Source organism: Nesoenas mayeri, assembly GCF_963082525.1.
Source record: "Nesoenas mayeri genome assembly, chromosome: 1".
Classification (NCBI taxonomy): Eukaryota; Metazoa; Chordata; class Aves; order Columbiformes; family Columbidae; genus Nesoenas; species Nesoenas mayeri.
In genome coordinates this window covers 196,408,604-196,427,397 of record NC_137541.1, presented here as the reverse complement: position 1 = coordinate 196,427,397, position 18,794 = coordinate 196,408,604, and the positions used below count along the sequence as shown (strand labels likewise).

The 18,794-nt window shown below is 42.4% G+C and overlaps 1 protein-coding gene across 4 annotated transcripts in view; it reads right to left on the bottom strand.

The window, feature by feature from the left end:
• Positions 1-3,501: 3,501 nt before the first annotated feature.
• Positions 3,502-18,794, bottom strand: part of ALKBH8 (alkB homolog 8, tRNA methyltransferase) — a 45,478-nt gene continuing 30,185 nt past the window's right edge. For all 4 annotated transcript variants that reach the window (XM_080354637.1, XM_080354639.1, XM_080354640.1 and 1 more), the window contains 4 exons: positions 14,844-14,998; positions 13,752-14,017; positions 5,096-5,245; positions 3,502-4,113 (listed from right to left, as the gene is read on the bottom strand). In XM_080354637.1, the coding sequence (XP_080210763.1) occupies positions 3,544-4,113; positions 5,096-5,245; positions 13,752-14,017; positions 14,844-14,998 (1,141 nt within the window). In that variant the 3' untranslated portion in view covers positions 3,502-3,543. The remainder of the gene's footprint in view (positions 4,114-5,095; positions 5,246-13,751; positions 14,018-14,843; positions 14,999-18,794) is intronic.

Sequence of the window (18,794 nt, the reverse complement as noted above, 5' to 3'; positions counted from 1 at the left end):
CTCGAAGGCTGACAGCAAAGTCTGACTCTTCTCTTGGACATCCCAAGCACCTCACCTCAGACTTAGTGGAAGAGGGAATCTGACATCTTCATTTACGCAGCAGTCAGGAAATTATGTTAATCAGCCTTGGCAGTCCAAAAATGCTTAATGCCACATCAGACACTGCCTAATGCTGCCTCTCTCAGGGAAGTGGAGGGAAGCAGCAGAGTTCTGGGGCAGCCAAAGGACCTCAGAAAAACAGACCACTTGGTTACATGAAGTACATATTCAACTGTTCAGGGTTTATGTCCACTCAATACATTTGAGCCCCAGGTTAGAACAGCACGCTCAGCTCAGACCAGCGGTTAATTCAGAAGCAGCATCCCTGTGCTCTCCTCAGTCAGAACAAGGGTATGTTGAGCACTACTGCAGACACAATTCCTGAATTGTCACACAAGGTCAAGATACAGCAGCAGTTTGGCCTGTTTCAAGCAGTGCTTGCATTTCTTTCCAGTATATGGTATATCCTCACGGAAAACACACCGACAGGCAAACGGAACAGCAGCTGCTGTGCGCTCAGCAGGCATCCAGGCACCGACAAACAAGCAGCCGAGCAGATAAAGAGCGTAAGAGATGCAGTCCTCCTCCTTTCTTCTACATGAATGCCATCCACAGCAATCAGAAATAACAGGCAGGCCAATCAGTGCAGACACCAGCAGAGGCTGTCCCTGACCTCTGTCACCAGGGACGCTGTGACGCCGTGCAGCACTGCCTCCAGTCCCACAGCTCACCGGGGAAAGGGTGCACTGCGGCACCCGAACACGGCCTCCCAGAACTGACACCAGCTCAGGAGCCTCGATAAAACTCTGCCACACAGAGCCCTTGTCAAAACCGGTTGCCAGTAGGAAATGCAACTTTCACACAGAATCACAGAATCTCAGGGATTGAAAGGGACCTCAAGAGACCATCCAGTCCAATCCCCCTGCCGGAGAATTGTTCTCCCTGCAGGAACACCCAGATGAGGTCACACAGGAAGGTGTCCAGGCAGGTTTTGAATGTCTCCAGAGTAGGAGACTCCACAACCTCCCTGGGCAGCCTGTTTCAGTGTCTGTCACCCTCACTGAGAAGAAGTTTCTTCTCAAATTTAAGTGGAATCTCTTGTGTTCCAATTTGAACCCACTACCCCTTGTCCTATCATTGATTGTCACCAAGAAGAGCCTGGCTCCATCCTCGTGACACTCACCCTTTACATATTTGTAAAGGTCACCCCTCAGTCTCCTCTTCTTCAGGCTAAAGAGCCCCAGCTCCCTCAGCCTTTCCTCATAAGGGAGATGCTCCACTCCCTTCATCATCTTTGTTGCCCTACGCTGGACCCTCTCCAGCAGTTCCCTGTCCTTCTTGAACTGAGGGGCCCAGAACTGGACACAATATTCCAGATGTGGTCTCACCGGGGCAGAGTAGAGGGGAAGGAGAACCTCTCTCAACCTACTAACCACCCCCCTTCTAATACACCCCAGGATGCCATTGGCCTTCCTGGCCACAAGGGCACAGTGCTGGCTCATGGTCATCCTGAAGTGTCCTGGGGTAGGAGAGCACGCTGGGGCACCCATGCAAAACATGATGCAGACTTAATAACTGGTAGGCAGGTTTCTCAGCAGTAAGTAACATCAAGTAAAATAGCAGCCCAGGTCTCAGAACTGATTTGCCACATTTCCTTAATTTTTCTTAGCTTGAATATATATTACTCAGTGTTGCCATTTACTCACGGTAACTATTAGCACAGCACACTCCTGCATGTCTTCCCAAGGCTGCCCTCTGCCCACGGCATGTCAGCTGGGAGCAGAAGCAAGGACAAGTAAGGTCCCCTCTAAGCCAAAGCAGGAGGAAAGCGGGAAATAGGAAAAATTACAATTGCTAGGAGACAAACAAGGGGAAAGGGAGAAGCAAAAAGCAGAGCGAGTGAACAGGTACCAGCCCTACCAACTCCTCAAACACATGCCCACAGGCTACACTCTAGCATATGGGAACCTCCATATGGACTGCAAGAGCCATGATGAGCCCCTCACCCTGACCATGTAGAGAGGCCCCGCTCCAAGAAAAGGCAGTGGGACGTGGTGTGACAGGATGCAAACCCCCCTCTCTCCCCCTCCCTCCTTCAGTATGGAAGGAGTAGACACATCTTCTCTCTGCTACTTGCGGCTAACAGCTTCTTTTGTTTGGCCCCAGAGCACCCTGGCCAGGGCCATTAGGAGAAGGGAGTGCCCAGGCGCCAGTGAGCCGCTGGGCGCCTGCGGCCAGTGTGGGGGATGTTTGGAGGCTTCAGGGGCACCCACAGCCAGTGTGGGGGTGCAGAGAAGCTTCTGGAATGCCTACAGTCAGATCTGATCAGCCTACAAAAAACAGGATTCTCATCAAGACTCCGCCCATTGTCGCGGGTCTCTCGGAGCACGAGCAGGATGCTGCCGCCGAGAGCCCCCCCGGGATGGAGACTGCGCTTGCCTCGCCACCACGGGTGTGAGTAAAACTTCTCCTTGCACAACTGCGAGTGTATTTATACTTTCCGTGCTCAATATGAGCATGTGTAAAATTAATCCTCGCATAATCGCGGGTGTATTTTCCTCCCGTGCTTCCACATAAGCACGTGTAACTTTCTGTGCACATTTGCGCGCGTACTTTCCGAGCTTAATACAAGCACATGTACTTTCCGTGTATAAATTATTTCCTTGCACAATCGCGAGTGTAGTTTCCTCCCGTGCTTCCACATAAGCACGTGTAATATTCCGTGCATATTTGCATGTGTATTAACCCTCGCAGAATTGCGAGTGTACACTTTCCGTACTCAACACAAGTACGTGTATCTCTTTAAAATAACCCCACACCGTGTTCAGGCAAGTGTGTACTCTTCCTGGAATCAGGGGTGACTCCGGCATTGTTTTGGGTGAAGCCATGTGCATGCACTCTGTGGACCGCCTGTTGTATTAGTTGCTGCCCCTTAATAATTTTCCTCAACTGATATCCAAACCTGTATTTAAGTCACTTTTGGAGTGCTAAAACCCTGTTTCTCACCAGCTTAATAAAGGTTGTCTTGGACCCTGTTGTCCCTTAAACTAAGCTCGGGGTGCCTCTGTGACACATGGTTGTCTGGAGTTGGGAAATGAACAGTTTGCTATGCCGTAAATGTTGTAAGATTAGACAGGTAGCCTGGTTCTGCAATGCAGTGGGGGAATGGATTATATTTCCATCTCTGCCTATGGCATCAACCAGGCCCTTTGTCTTTAAAAGCTCAACAAAGGCCTTGTGGATTTCCATGGCCAGTATCTTCCTACTTAATCATCTTCACCGTAATTCACAAAAGTAAAATAAACACTCTGCAGAGGGAGTATCTGAGTTTGGCCAATATTTTGTTAACATATGGACACAGTGCTAGTTACTGTTTTTAACTCAATAACAATCTTTATTCTGCTATTTTAAAAGAGGTAATAGCTGCAACCTGCATTAAAAATACCTTTCAGACTGTAAAAAAAACACACAAACCACCACAGGTGGTGGAGGAAATACTGAAGGCTACAGCTTTTCTAGAACCACACACCAGTTTCCTTGATCATAGTAACTCTTTTGAACCCTCATAAAGTCCAGGGATCTGCATGCTGCCTCCAGTTCCCCTTCACAGAACACATGGTAATACCGGTGGAAGACAGGGCTGAGTTCCTGTGACTCCTTAGAGCCAGCTGCAAACGATGCTGTATTGACACTTTCCCCTTTCTTTTTAGTGCCACCTTTGAGGTGCCACGGAACCAGCAAATCCTGAGAGTGAAAGGAGGTTCGGTTCGTGTGAACAGGCAGTCTGGAGTCTGTGACTGGCTCTGCTTTGCTGACTTCGTCCTTCCCGTCATTAAGAAGTCGGTCAGAACGTGCCAAGCCTTGGCTGCCGCTACCAGGCATTTGATCACTAAGTGGTCTCTGGACCGCAGCAGCACTGATTTCCTCCTCCTTGTCTCTACTGCCATTCTTTTCCTTAAGGTATTTAGACTTCTGGTTTTTGTATTCTTGTTCCATTGCCCAGACATAAATGAGTGCTGTTCCACCAGGTCTCAGAATCCGAGCTAGTTCACGGATACTAGCCAGTCTCCTCTCCTATAAAGGTAAAACAGAAGTGTGAAGCCAGTATGAAAACAGAAAGACACGAGAATGGAATGGCAACAATTGCTCCTTACTAGCCCCGCCAAGATACAGCAGAAATCAGAGGATTTTTTTCTATTATTCATTTTCATTCACAATGTAGCCCATCACTATGTGCAAGGCAAGACACTTTCCTGAACACAATTATCTTTCCATTTGAAAACAGCGCTGTGCTGAGCAGGATTTCTTGGACACATCAGCCCAGCTGGAAAAGACACACACCTCTTCAAGAAGGTTGTTCAACATCCAAAATCTCAGATTCCGATCTACCAGATCCAATGATACACGCCATAAGTTTGCAGCTGAAGGAGTCAGATTTACAGTTTAAACACAGGTGCTCTGACCACCCAAACAAAGATATGTCAGCTTTCTCCAAAACAGACTTCTTCCTAATTTCTATATTGTATTTGGAAACATTCCCTTAGGCCCTACCTCGGATTACAGCTGCATGGTCTAGAAACTTGTTGCAATTGCACAGTTCCTGAGCTTACAGAGCCCAGAGATACAGCAGGCTAACGAGCAGTGGTGTTTCTGCTGTTCTGTGCAGATGGACAAGGAAGGCACAGAGAAAAAAACATGAGATCTGCTCAGGACCTGAGGCGGGAAGTAACACATCCCTTGAGCCTCAAAGCAGAGCCCCCTTCTCTAGTGTTGTTAATTGTACACAGACAAAAATGAAACACAAACACCTAGCTCAAACTGCCAGGAGGAGCAAAGGCATCTGGCAAGCAGGAGAATGTGAACAGAAAGTTTAAGCAGCAGCAGCAACAGCACAACAGCTTAACTTTGCTCTGACAACTGCTTACACCAAGTGCAAACCTTCCATTTCCCCCCATTTTGTTCTTCACTTGTGCTTCCAGGAGCCCAAACTAGCAGGTTTTTTGTAATATTAGTAGCTCTGCAGAGCAATACAACAGTATAGAGAGGGGGGACTTACCACTGTTGAGAAATGGTGGATTACAGCAATAGAGATGCAGGCGTCGCAAGAACCACTGCGGATTGGCACCGACAGAGCATCACAGACAAATGCCTCCAAGTTTTTCTCTCCACAAATATCCACCAGGTTTTTGCTGCGATCACAGCCAACCTATAACAGAAAGTGTTTCATTAAGCTTTTCATAAGAGGATAATTACAAGAGTGGAAAAATGATTTTCACTTGATGCTTACAGTAATAGAGTCATCAGTGTCCTACTGAGGTAACATTCTATTTTAAAATAAAAATGAGAGCAAGTGTGAGAAAATAGCCTTACGTAAGAGGAATATATGGTTCCCAAGTACAGGCAAAAAAAATAATCCTGATGGTATCTCAAAACAAAGATGACAGACTGGATAATAGACAGCTCATTATAGCACCTTGATTTTGAACCAGCTTAAGACAGAAGAGGTTTCAACCTAACTTTTCATCAAAACCGGCTTCTCAGGTATCTTGAAACCAGCAGAACAAGAGGTGACCTAACCTCAGTATTTTCTTTTCCTTCCAATTGCCATTTGTAACCTGACAACACCAAATACTGAACCCACAAAAGCTGAATCTGCAACTGTAAATGACAGTCTGGTGACTTTGGTGGCATTGCTGAAGTATGTCGCACAGCTTCACTAAGCACCCATGTTTTGTCATTTCAGTGAAAGGATGTCCTGGGGTACACTCCTCTTCACCATCAGTATCACAATCCACACAAATTTAAGCACAACATAATTTTCCACAGTTAACATAGTTTTACATGGTTCTGTACAGTCCAATGAAGTGACCCCTGGGAATCATTTCAGGACACCTCATAAAATGTGTCCATATCAAAGATGGTTTAAAAAAATAATCTAGAAGAGGTTTTTTAATGCGCTTTCATAAAAATATAAATCCAAATCTAGAGCCTTCTGAAAGAACAAACAGAACGCGGCGTACACCACCCCCATTTTCATGTCTGCTGTGCACACTGAACACTCAAACCAAAGCCCTGCTACTAAGTCATATATCAAACTCAGTTTGTATGAGATTATTAAATTTATTTTGGTTTTCAACAATCAGCAACAAGTAGATGGCAGAGAACAGATTCAGAATCCTAAATAATCGCTGCTGACAGTGTTTATTGTTTTTGACGCTGAAAGAATACTAAACCATCCTTGATGCAAGAAAATAGCAAACAACCTGCTCTGGATTAATCAGTCCAGCAGAGACAACAGTACTCCTAAAATTAAAAATTTCTTTTGCAAGATTAATGAAAATATATTTATTTTCTATCATAATTTATCATAACTATCAAACATATTCATTTTATCAGTTCAAATCATTTTAACTTTCACTCTACCATCACAGTTTTGAAGAAAATCAGGATTCTGTTCCAGTCGTATGTCCTGAAAACTTCCCGGTGAGTCACTGGCCAGTCAGGTCTCTGACTCTTGGATCAAAGTAAATGAAACAGCTGTGAAAATGCCAACCTGACAACCCAAGATAATCCTCCATAAAACCAGTACTATAAAGATGTGCATATTGTCCTGCCAATTAGCTCTAAACAGACATGAAAAGATCAATCCTAGCATTGCTTTCTTCCCATTTACTCCTTGGCCTCCACGTTTACTGAAGCACTGAGTGAATAGTGTTATTTATGAATAAAAAAAGGACACTCTTGTTTGCTTGGAAGTAAACACAAATCCCCATCACTTCACACTGGAAGCCAACTGAAGGGTCTTTAAATTACTGTCATCATGGAATGGATTTAGCTGACAACCTGCATGTTAGAGATTCCACACCTCATTACCCGTGCTTTCAACTGCTTCTGCAATTAAGACATTAGCATGCAGTATTTAATAAACCTCAAAGGACCAAATTCACTCCTGGCAGAAAGAGGGGGAAGAATATTTGCAACTTCCACTGACAACAAGCTTTCCCATATAGAATTGCTTTGGCCCTGCGCATCTACAGTAAAAATGGGCTAGATAATGGCACTCAATCCTCCCAAAGTGACCTTGAGGGGGACTCTCTGTGTTGATGAAATCCAGTGAACTGAGAAGGAGAACAAAGGCACGACTGCCGGAACGTGAAGTCCTCATTTGCATCTAAATTATATCAAATAATTACGAAGGCAGGCTTACTTCTTTGTCATACTTATTAAAGTGAATCTACATTCAAAGCAAAAAGATTTTGTTTCACAATGAAAATGGAGACTTGAAATGGATCACTTGGAATACACAGCTGCTCCAATATAGATACATTAGGCTAAAACCTTCCTTGTCTTAAATGTAAACATTATGATAGGTGCTACATACATATTCCTGAATGCTGAACACAGGGAGTCACCGCAGATATGCCTGGTGCTGGAGCTAAGCAAATTTAGCATATTTACCAGAATTTTCTCTGCATGATACTTTAAAAGAATTGCAATCATCACATTCTTGCATTTTCTAGTTCACATGAAACATGCACTCATTAAAAAACAAAATTCATTGGTTTCAGTCTCTTAGAAAACAATAAGGTAGCAAAAAGCAGTTAACTGCAGTGGTGCAATTCCTGCTTACAGCTTGAAAATAAGCCTATGATTTTTATGAGTGTAAAAAACATTTACAGCAAGGAACAGAGACCTCAAACTCAACTTTTTCCAGTTGTGTTACTGATTTCTACATTCTGAAGCACATAGAAGCTTTTATGTGATGAAGCTTCATTTACAGAAAACAATTCAAATGAATGTTTTTATTTAGAACAGCTCCATTTTTCTCTAATTCAAAATGTAATCAAGACATTTTTTAAAATATCAAAATATAAATGGAATGCTTTAATTTTGCCAGTTCATATCTCTAATTTTGATGCTCAACACAGGATACTGTCCTTGCTGACATCTCTTCTGGAAGAGTGGAGAAAGGTAGATGAATTACTATTAGTGTCCAAAAGCAATAGAATCTGGTACATCTTTTGGTGAGCCAAGCTGTACATATTTTTAAGGTTCACTATTTCTTATCATCTGTGAGTCTTCTCAATCATTCCTTATACCCGTTCTCCCAGTTTTCCAAATCAAATTCCATTCTCAAACCCCGCAATTTCTCATATATATCTCAAATAGCACAGCTGACTACTCAGCTGAATCAACCTCTCAGCAAGTTGCTCTGCACCTTTCAGCATGTCCCCAAAGAAGGCTGGCTTCTCAGGTCTCCTGGATTTTACTCCAGGCAGCCATTCCCACATCCCTGCCTTTCTGGCAGGTACCTCCACCCCTCTCTTCCCTGCTGTTTGTGATGTGGATGAAGGCTCACAGCAGCTCCAGAGTTGCCACTGATACCTCTGCACTGGGGCTCAGAATCCACTTACACTTTTAACAGGAATATCAGACACTGATTTTTATTGTATCTGGAGAAACACTAATGGCATCCAACCCCTGCTTTAAGCCAGGAAACCTGTACAAGTACAGAGGCCCATAACCCCACAATTGGAACCTCAAACACAAAACTTACGAGAGATGCCAAAGCATGTCGTCATTCTGGCATACGACACCCTCTCTTTAGGGCACACTTGGTAACACAAACCCTCAGACTAATGGAAGTATCAAAAAAGACTAAGATGAAAGAGGATAAGGGAGGAGAGAAACAAGTGCGACACCTGTGATTTGTCTGAGTTTGCAACAGCTCTGTACCGGCTTCCTGGGAATGGGGTAAACACAAGCAGATACCCCATCCCGCTCCACTGCATTCCCAGACACCCTTACCTCCACCATTTCAGTCAGGAGTAGCTAAACTAAGTTTTATAAAACTGGCCATGGATCAGAATAGATCATTAAGGGGCAAACGACACTACATAAATAGCTTGCTTTGTAATGGTGCTGCAAATCTGCAAGACACAAATCCTCTTACACCTTTAAAATAAACATCGGTAAAGACAGGTTGATGTTGCCCACCATTATATATTTTCTTTCTAACTTATCTCATTATAACTAACTCTACCTGGTAGAATTAGTTCATTTAAGTATCTGGAAACCTGATTGATTCACTACATTAGAAACTGATTAAGAAAACGACATCTAATTCTGAAATCCAGCCACCAAATGGAATTATGTGGCTCCCCGGAGAAACACTTCAGCTATAACTGATAGCATGAGAGCCTCAAGGAACTAAATTACATTCCAGCAAACACACACATACATAGAAAAAGAGACACCAGCACAGCCACAGCAGCACAGGCAAATCTTGCTCCGACTGGTGTGAGTCAGGCCTTTAGCATGCCCCATGGCATTTTGTTTTTCCATTGTGTGCAGGCAGAGTGTCTGTGGAAACAAAGCCCTATGTCTAAAACATGGAGTTCATTTCTCAATGATGAAGCGTCAGAACCAAGTGGAGCAGTTCAGCATTCATTCGGTTTTGTGCTGCTGTTGCCCAGTTCCTTCTGGGCTTCCTTCATCCCAGATCTCCTGGCATTTTAACAATTCCTACTCATTGAGAGAAAAAGTCAGGAAAAGTTCCTCTGCCTCACCCTCCAATCACTGAAATACAGTGAACTGGCTCCAAATACACTTTTGCAAGTTAGTTTTGTCTTTCCTGCTTTTACCTACTGATAGGAATCTGTTCTCAATCAACATGGACCCAGCGTAACTAAAACCCATCCACCATTATACAACCATACCACAGCAAATCTTCACTCGCTCTTTCCCCCACCCTAGCAAAAATTAAGCTTTTACACAGTTGCAGCAGATCCCTGTTTGAGAGATGCTCATCTCACAGCAAAAAGGTGTCTTACAAGGTCATGTGAAATACAAGCAACACTACTGATTACCTTCAAAAGACAGGCACTACAAAAGCAGGAATGTCTGTATTAAATCAAAAAGCATTTGGGCTCCTACATAGCCATAATTTTTCTTCCTCACATCAGTATTCTGGCAAGGACAGTAATTTCTTTATATATTAAAAAAAAAAAATCATTACTCAATGCATATTCTGTTGCTTGTTACTGGAAACATTCAAGGCCAGGCTGGATGGGGCTCTGAGCAACCTGATCTAATTGAAGATGTTCCTGCTCATTGCAGGGGGGTTGGACTGGATGACCTTCAAACGTCCCTTCCGACTATTCTATAATTCTATGATTTCCCACCAGTTTATCAGTGCAATTAAAACTATAAACCACAAAACTGAAAGGCTTTGTTCGTCTTTCACTCACATCTGAGCCCTGTGAGGAGGACGAACAATCCTGTGAGGATTTACACATCATCACACCTAGCTGAACCCTGGGAACTGGGAGACAGAGCTAAAGCTCATAAAAATTGATGAGATACATCGCAATGATGCTTGCAGATACGAATATTAAGCTCGGAAGTACTTAAATATAAACTGTTAAAATAATTCCCCCAAAGGAGGTTGGGTTGGGAGGAGATTGTAGAGAAAAAAAAAAAAGAACCAACAAAAAACCAAACTAAAACCATTTCTCCCTTTTGCATTCATTCAAACAATAAAAAGCTGGGTGAGACACAAAAAGAAAAAGCAATCTGAAACTTTATTAAATTCAATCTTTCTCCACTCTTTGTCCTAACTACATCAGACTTGGATTCCATCTCTTGCTCAAACATTCTTAATCTGAATTTGTTTGTCATGAAATTGCTGCTCTTTCACTGTGTCAGAATAATGCAGCCATTACAGCACTGTCATTTTCATTGAGCGTCGCTGGACTCCTGTGCATTTCATTGTCACTCAACCGTACTGAAGTAGATCAGGCTATATGTAATCACCCAAAGAAACTGAAGCAAATACAATAGCACAGGCCACAGTGGAGGCATTTTCAGACAGTGCCTGAAGATTAAAACCATCAAGAGGGCTACCTTAGCTTTGATGTACCATTAGTGCTGCTACTTAAAGTATCCTATCTGAAAACGTACAGTAACCTTTATAGTACATGGCTTGCCTTCAGAAAGTGCTTGCCTCGGGTTTTCAGTATTTCTGAGTCAAAACACTCCAACCTACATGGCTGTACGGTCAATGCTCTACCCAACCCCCATGTAAGTCCTAATTTCACAGCATTGCTTTATTGCTTCTTTTGAACAGGACCCAGGCTTAGAGCTCCAGTACATTGCATAAAGACTTACCAACTGCTGTGAGGCACAGGCTGCAGCAATTTATTCTGTTTCTGCCTGGATTTTATGCCTCCAAGTCAAAAGGAGTAAATGAGGGAGGAAACTGATGCCCTGAATCTAGAGAGCACTCTCATTATCCCAATGACGTACACCATACACAAAGAATATTCTTTAACCCCTTACCCTTGGATCCATGCCCAACCCATGTAAACAGAAGTAACATAGTAGGAGAAACAGCTCTGTATAATCGGACCTTTCTGTTGAGCCCAAATAAGAACACAAGAGGGCAACAAAAAGTGGAAAAGACTGCTCCTCTCTCCCACAGATAAAAAGAATGAACAGGCTGACTCATCCGACACAAGTCAGCATGCCAAGGAGCTGGGCTACCACTAATAATACTGACATATGACTAACACTTGTTCTACAGTACTTCCTATAGAACAGTACACCAAGGGAATAGAGGTAAAAATCCCAGTAAGGAATATACGAGCAGGGAATAAAAGAGGACTGATTTCCCACAAATCAGAATTCACAAAATAAAGAACTGATGTCAGTTGCTTCTGCTGTTACAGAAATAGCCAAGTATTTAAAGTAGTACCTTGCTTCAAATAATAGCCATTACCAGTTGCTTTAGAGGAAGATGCACACACACACACACACAAAAATCATCATTTCTTCTCAAATTTAAGTGGAACCTCTTGTGTTCCAGTCTGAACCCATTACCCCTTGTCCTATCATTGGTTATCACTGAGAAGAGCCTGGCTCCATCCTCATGACACTCAGACTTTATATATTTGTAAACATTAATGACATCACCCTTCAGTCTCCTCCAAGCTAAAGAGACCCAGCTCCCTCAGCTTTTCCTCATAAGGGAGATGCTCCACTCCCTTAATCATCTTTCTTTGCATCCCTGCAAAGTCTAGAGCTCAGCTCCAAACAAGAATAACTAGTTGTTACCAGTGGAAAATAAAAGGTCAAGGAATGCCTGAGTGAAGCAATTCCCAGGTTCTGTTTTTCAACCGTCTCAACTGCTCCTTTAAAAGTGCCTACTCTTTCACTGTTATTTTTCGTGTTTTGGACTTCTCCTGACAGCACATATGAAGTGAGGTAACTTCTCAAGTAACAGAGCAGAGGGGCTGGTTGTCATTTGCCTGCCAGTAGATACCTCATCTTTCTTTCCCTTAGCTGGTTAACTGTGGGCCCCAGAAAACAGAGTGGTGCTGGCAATTTCTGAACACAGTACCTTGCAGAGATTTCGCCTTCTACCACACACCTACACAACAGCAATTTACCAAATTCATTGTAGGACCAGGTGACCTTCATGGAACCCTGATAAATTTTTCTCCTCCCTAGTTAGGTTTGCTGATTTTTCTTACAGGAGTCATGGCGAACAACTGAAATGTACTGAGCATCAATAATGATTTTCAGGCTACAGCAGTCAGGCATAAACACGCCTACTTAAAAATCAGTTGAATTTGTTCTAGCTTAGGAACAATAATGGAAATAAATCCATTACTAATACAGGCAGGGCTCTAAGTAACAACTTGTGTTTTATAGCTGAATATAAATAGGAGGGCAGAAACTCCTCAAACATACAAACAAGTCTGACTTTTGTTATTAATAATGAATGTTCTGCCTTACATAGAAGTTTGCAAGCCTGATGGATTTCCAAGTGTTTCACACAGTACAAGCACATGAAAGAATTGGACAATTCTGGAACAGAGGAGAGCAGACAGCATAATGCATGCCTGTCAAAGATTTATTTTGGGTAAAAACAACAGAAGTTTGACCATTGCAAAAAAAGTCTTTGAAATATTTGCAATAAAAACTGTCTCTTGGTTCATATTTGTATGTGCTTCATGTCTCTCTGACAGAAAGGAAAAGAAGTAACACTGGACTAAGTACAGACTGTGAGACAGGGAAGGTGCTGAGAACATCAGCAAGAATGATGCCAGAACTGTCTAAAAATGAAGAAAAGGGAAAGGCCAGCAGTCTGTGCTGAAGTTGAGACTCCTCCATGAATTGTATGTTGGCATATTTACTGGGTCTATGCACAGAGTCAGAGGTGGGACAGCCAAACATGACATCATGCACAAATGAGCCACGCCATCAGGGCCACAGGAACAGCAGGGGATATATGGGAATTAGTGCTGCCCATGCAGATTTCAGGGACATGTACATTGCATTCCTCACCCACCAGCCAAGGGAAAAACATGGAAGCATTCAAACTGCCCAACCATTTTTCCTTTTAATAAGCTTATTCAACAACAAAAAAGGCCAAAGCATCCATTGCAGTTTTTCAATCCACTGCACCCATTACTATTTTTATTACCATATTTTGACTTGCAAAGCAAAAGTCGCTTTGAAAAAAGAAAAGGGTAATGTACATAGTGAATGGATGTGGAAACCTAACACCATTGGTAATTGATCTTGGATCAGGAAACAGCTTTCTGTTCTTGGCACTCTTTCCACAACTGAAGATCCAACATGCTGCAACTGCACAATGAAATAAACACTAGTACCAACAAAAACAAGTGACAGTAACTACTACTTACCATATACAAATCCTCGTTGATGCCCAGATATTTCCCATTACCACAACCAACATCAGCCACTATTGATCCTTTTGGTAATGACTTGAGAAACTCTACAATTCGGGGCCACGGGCTATGCCTGGTACTGCTGAAGTGTCTGGCAATCTCTTCATACACCTGGTGCACATATTCTTGCTCCAGCTTGGAAGCCTCCATCTCGTTGTGGGGAAATGAAGGCTGTAACTGTCTTTGGTGTCCTTTCTGGCTGTCACAGACAGATGGGTAAACTAGACATAACAACAGATATACAAAAAAATAAAAGTTTTAAGTCATTCCTTCTTGGTTGAACTATTCAGCAAAATAGAGTTAAAAGTGAAACACTGAAGTGCAAAAAGTGCTTCACTCCTCCTTTACCTTTTAAAAACTGAGATGCAAGTCAAACTGCAGAAGTGTTTGATGACCTTAAAAGAAGCAACCTGCCTACATGTACCAGAGGCCATTTGCAGTGATCATTCACCTTGCTATGTTAATGAGGTTTATGTTTTCAAAACTGACACAGTGCCCCTGCTACCAAAGATCATGACATCACTGCAATTCAGCCTCTGAAATTCTGTTCTGAGGGCACAAATGGACTTCAATTCCATGTAATAACTGATCCACCTAGCTATTATTAGCTGTATTGCCCTAAGGCACTTACATGGCTCTATCACTGCCGATGCGACTGCTTCTCCTTCTCTAATGTACTTATTTTCACAAATTTACAGTCCCATTCAAATAAAAAAATAACCAAAACTGACAGGAACCTGAAAAGTAGTAGCTTCTTTTATTCTGTTACATTATTCCAGCACTTAAGATCCCACAGGAATGCAAGATTCCAGATGACTTGATTGGCTCTTGAGCAAGACAAGTGGCCAAGTGCCTCCTGTCCAAAGAAACTCCAGCAGCCACATGGATGCAACCGATTCAAGCCACATAGCACACCTGACCCTGAGCCATTCAAGAATGGCTACCAGGACTGCCAAAACTATCTGAAGGGATACACCGGTTTGCTCAAGAAAATGCTATTGATAGTAAAGAACCATTTTGACTTGGAGATCACCTCAAGACACTTACTGCAATTGCAAGGGCTTCTCCTCACTTTCCTGAATGTAAATGATGTCCTTGTTTCCCTTCGATTTAGTGTTAAATCTCTAACATCAGCAGTGATTGTTCCAACTTTTCGCCCAAGCTCAGATGCTTGAATGACATCATATTTTCGTGGTGTAATCCTAAAACGAAGTAGCACAAAATAAAATAATTCCATTTGCATCAGAAAAAAAGATCCATCTTTACAAAAAAGCAATTCGTAAATACTGTGACACGTGTGATTACAACGTGCTATTTAATGTACTGCTGCGTCTGAGTTTTCAACTTATTCAATTTCAGAGAAAAATAGAGAGTAGCTGACACAAACTAATGACATTAATTAAAGCGTTATTTAATTGCGAGTAATTACATTGCCCTTCCTTCCATTTCATAAAGCCTGATTGTTTATTTTGCTAGGACTTATATTTTTTATATATTTCTTTTATATGAAAAATATGTATTTGTTAAAGATAAAATACACTATTAAAATGGTGGCTAAGGGTATAAAAGCATAGAACTAGTTGAGCTCTGTTAGCAGATTGAAGTTTCTAGTTACAAACAGGCCTCTCCAAGGAATTTTGCTTTGTGGCAGAATTGGTTTTCCATTTATTGACAACACAAGATGCAAAGAATGCAGCATTTGCGAGATTTGCTAAAATGCCTAAAGGGAGAAACTCTGCTATAGACCTTTCTTGATCAAAATCTATCAAGCAAACTGGGAGTAGAGGTTCTTAAGCTACTTCTCCACTGATTTTCGTGGAGCACAAAAAGATTTTTGCACGGGCATAATTCATAAAACAAACGTGATTTGGAACTTTCTTGGAGTGCCAAAAGTTTCAAATAATTTTATGAGAGGCTTACATTACAAAAAAGTTCCAAACCTAAGAATTTTTAGTACCTCTATAAACGGATCTCCAAGTTGAGAAGAGGAAAACAAGGAATTAAAATGTGTAACACAGCATGGGAGAAGAGAACCAGCCACATGTAGAAACAACCACATGTAGTTTCCCATCACTTGCACATGAGAAAAGTAGATACTCTTGGAAGAACATGGAAACTCCTCAGGGAAATAGCTCAGCACTTCAAAGCTGTTACTGTCACACTGAAATGCTTCCTGAACTTTGTCATCAAGGAGATTAATGAAAAAATTTCCTCAAGGAGAAAACAAGTAAATGAACAACAACAACAAAAAACAGAACTACCAGAAAAACAAGAAACCAACAATAACACACACACCCCCCCACACCATCACATCTCTAAGGAACTGGCCTCTCAGAGAAGCCCCTTCAGAGCTGCTGACTGCAAAGTACTTGACTCCCAGCAGGACAAGTTCTCAGTATAAAACTGACTCACATATCAGTTAGCTGAGTTTAACCCTCATAGGTTGAGCCAAAGGGGTATAAAAAGGTGTCTTGCATCTTTTAATACAGTAGAACATTTAGTCTCATCTCAAATTTCTACTGGAAGATGAAGCTGCTGCCCAGCATCTTTACTTAACCAAGAAGGCCGATGCAATGCCGAGCAGGCAGCCTGCACAGCACTCCTGTGCTTTGCTGTTTGCATCTCCCCTACCACAGGGACGCCCACCTCAAATGCAGTCACGAGGAAAAAGGGGGCAGGTCCTTTCTGCCTGGAAATCAGGAAGCAGCACATAGATGCACCATCTAGATGTTGCAAAAAGGAGACACGGAATAGCCCCGAGAACAGAAATATCCCAAAGGTAGCCATGGAAAGGCTGGGATCTAATAAAGAACTGCTCTGTTTTTGGCAGACAATGGAGGTATGATAAAATAATCAGCTGAGGATGTCTGAGACTCCAGGGGCAGGAGAACTTCAAATTCCGAATTTGCAGACTTTCTATTTTCTTTTGTACCTTCAACAGTCCGCTAAGCATAGTGGTTAATATTTTCAGAAGTAGTTCTTCTTTTTCAAGGTTCTAGTTTCAACCCACATTAATTTCCTTTTGCCTATACTATGAGCAAAAAGTCTAGATGAAGACCGGACTAAAAACGGGATTCCCAATGTCAAAAATTAAATGCTGCACATCCTCTTGCTTGGCACAGAGTTCTCTCATGGAGAGCACGTATCTCTTGCTTTCCTTGATGACATTATATAACTTATTTCTTAACCATACGTTTCTCTCTCAGAGAACAGAACAAAAGTCCTTTTCCTGTGTACTCTGTTAGAGTTAAAATTAAGTCTCTAATTCCCTTACTATCCAAATATAGACATTGAAACCTTTCCAGAATTATTCCAAAACTGAACTTTTTGCTCTCTAGTTTGACTTCTGAGTAGATAAAAGGCATCAGAAATGATCCTACATACATCCTGATGTAATGTATGCAAGTGAATTAACTACACTTGCTTGCTGGATGATTAATCTTGTTGATTACAATAGCATGCTCCACTAGCACAATTGAAAGCTTACTCCAGTTGAGTATCTTGATCCACTACTGCTTTTAAAAATATACAGGAAAACTATTTGTAGTAAAGGTGGACAAGCAATGGTACAGGAACAACCTACACAGTAGCAGAAAGACCTGGGATCTTAATTTTAAACGTAGCTTATGCCATTGGTTCTCAAAAGACAACCATGACTGGAAGGTACAAGTGAATTAAGTAATAACCTAATTCTGGCTCTTGGTAGACAGGTGCAGTACCCAACTTGAATGCCTACTGGAAAGTGCTGCAAGTTCCCTGCGTCCCTCACCCGGGGAGTCTGGCTGTCCAGGCCAGGGAAGAGCAGAGCTGGTGGCCCTGGGAGCTGCTGTTAAACAGAGGCTGTGCCCCTGGGCCTTGCCCCAGATACAGCCCCTCACACGTCCCAGCTGTGCCTGTGCACTGTCAGTGCCACATTGACCAGGGCTTTGACCACTGACTGACATCCCAGCCCAGCCCCATGGAGCTGCCTGATATCCAGGGATGGGGGCTGCCCCCTGGCTCCCCGGTCAGCCACATGGAAACAGCACTATGCTCTCAGAGTTGTAGATAACCTTTCCAAAAGACAACTGACAGTGTTTGACAGGACAGAATAAGAAGCTTATAACTCTGGTTTCTGTTTTCAGTCTTGTATACCAAAAAAACAAAGGACTTCCCTGCCCTGGGCTTCGGTAATGATGCATGTCTGAAATACCAGCTGCTTTGTACAACTATTTAATTTAATGAGGGAATATACAGGTGGTATAAGTGCTTTATAAAAACAAACAATGTAAAGGTCATTGGGGAGTTCATACTCACCCTTCATAATACAAATTAACCAGTAAAATTAAAAGGCAGAAAATCTTCTGCCAATAGAAGGATTTGATGTTTAATTTGCACAGAATGTAATTCGTGTCTCCAGTTGACTGCTGTAACCAGTGATAGCTTGGGTCAAACAAAGGAAGAAACACTTACCATGGGCATTTCTGTCCAGTATGAGGGTTTCCATATTCTCCTGAAGTGCCCTACTGTCACTTTCAGAGCTCTGCAAGGTTTTAGCCTTTTTGCCTATTTCATTGCTTCTATTGTAAGCATCTCTCAGTCGTGTGGGATTTAAAAAGCATGTATTTAAACTCCAAAATAAGCAAAGCCTCAAGTCATATTTCAATAAATCTCTTTTCCAGCATCCCAGACCTGCTTAGTACAATGCAGCCTTATCAGTAGTTAAAGCATCCCTAAAGCAGCTGGGAAGAGGGCAGAAAGATTCCCCTTTGTCACCCTCATGCCCTCTGTGCAGGCAAAGTCACTCTCTCAAACTAGCCCTTTTCTAAAGCCTTTGGCATATGTGATCCAATGGGAAAAGCTGTAGGCTGAAAAGAGAGAAAGGAAATGGTGAAGCTAATTGCACTACAATCAATTCTTTGCCAGCTCAGAGTCATTGAGGACTTTCACACCGCAGATGTAAGTGAGAGCAATTTCCAAGTGAAACTTCACTTGTGACAGCAGCAAGAAACTGCAGCT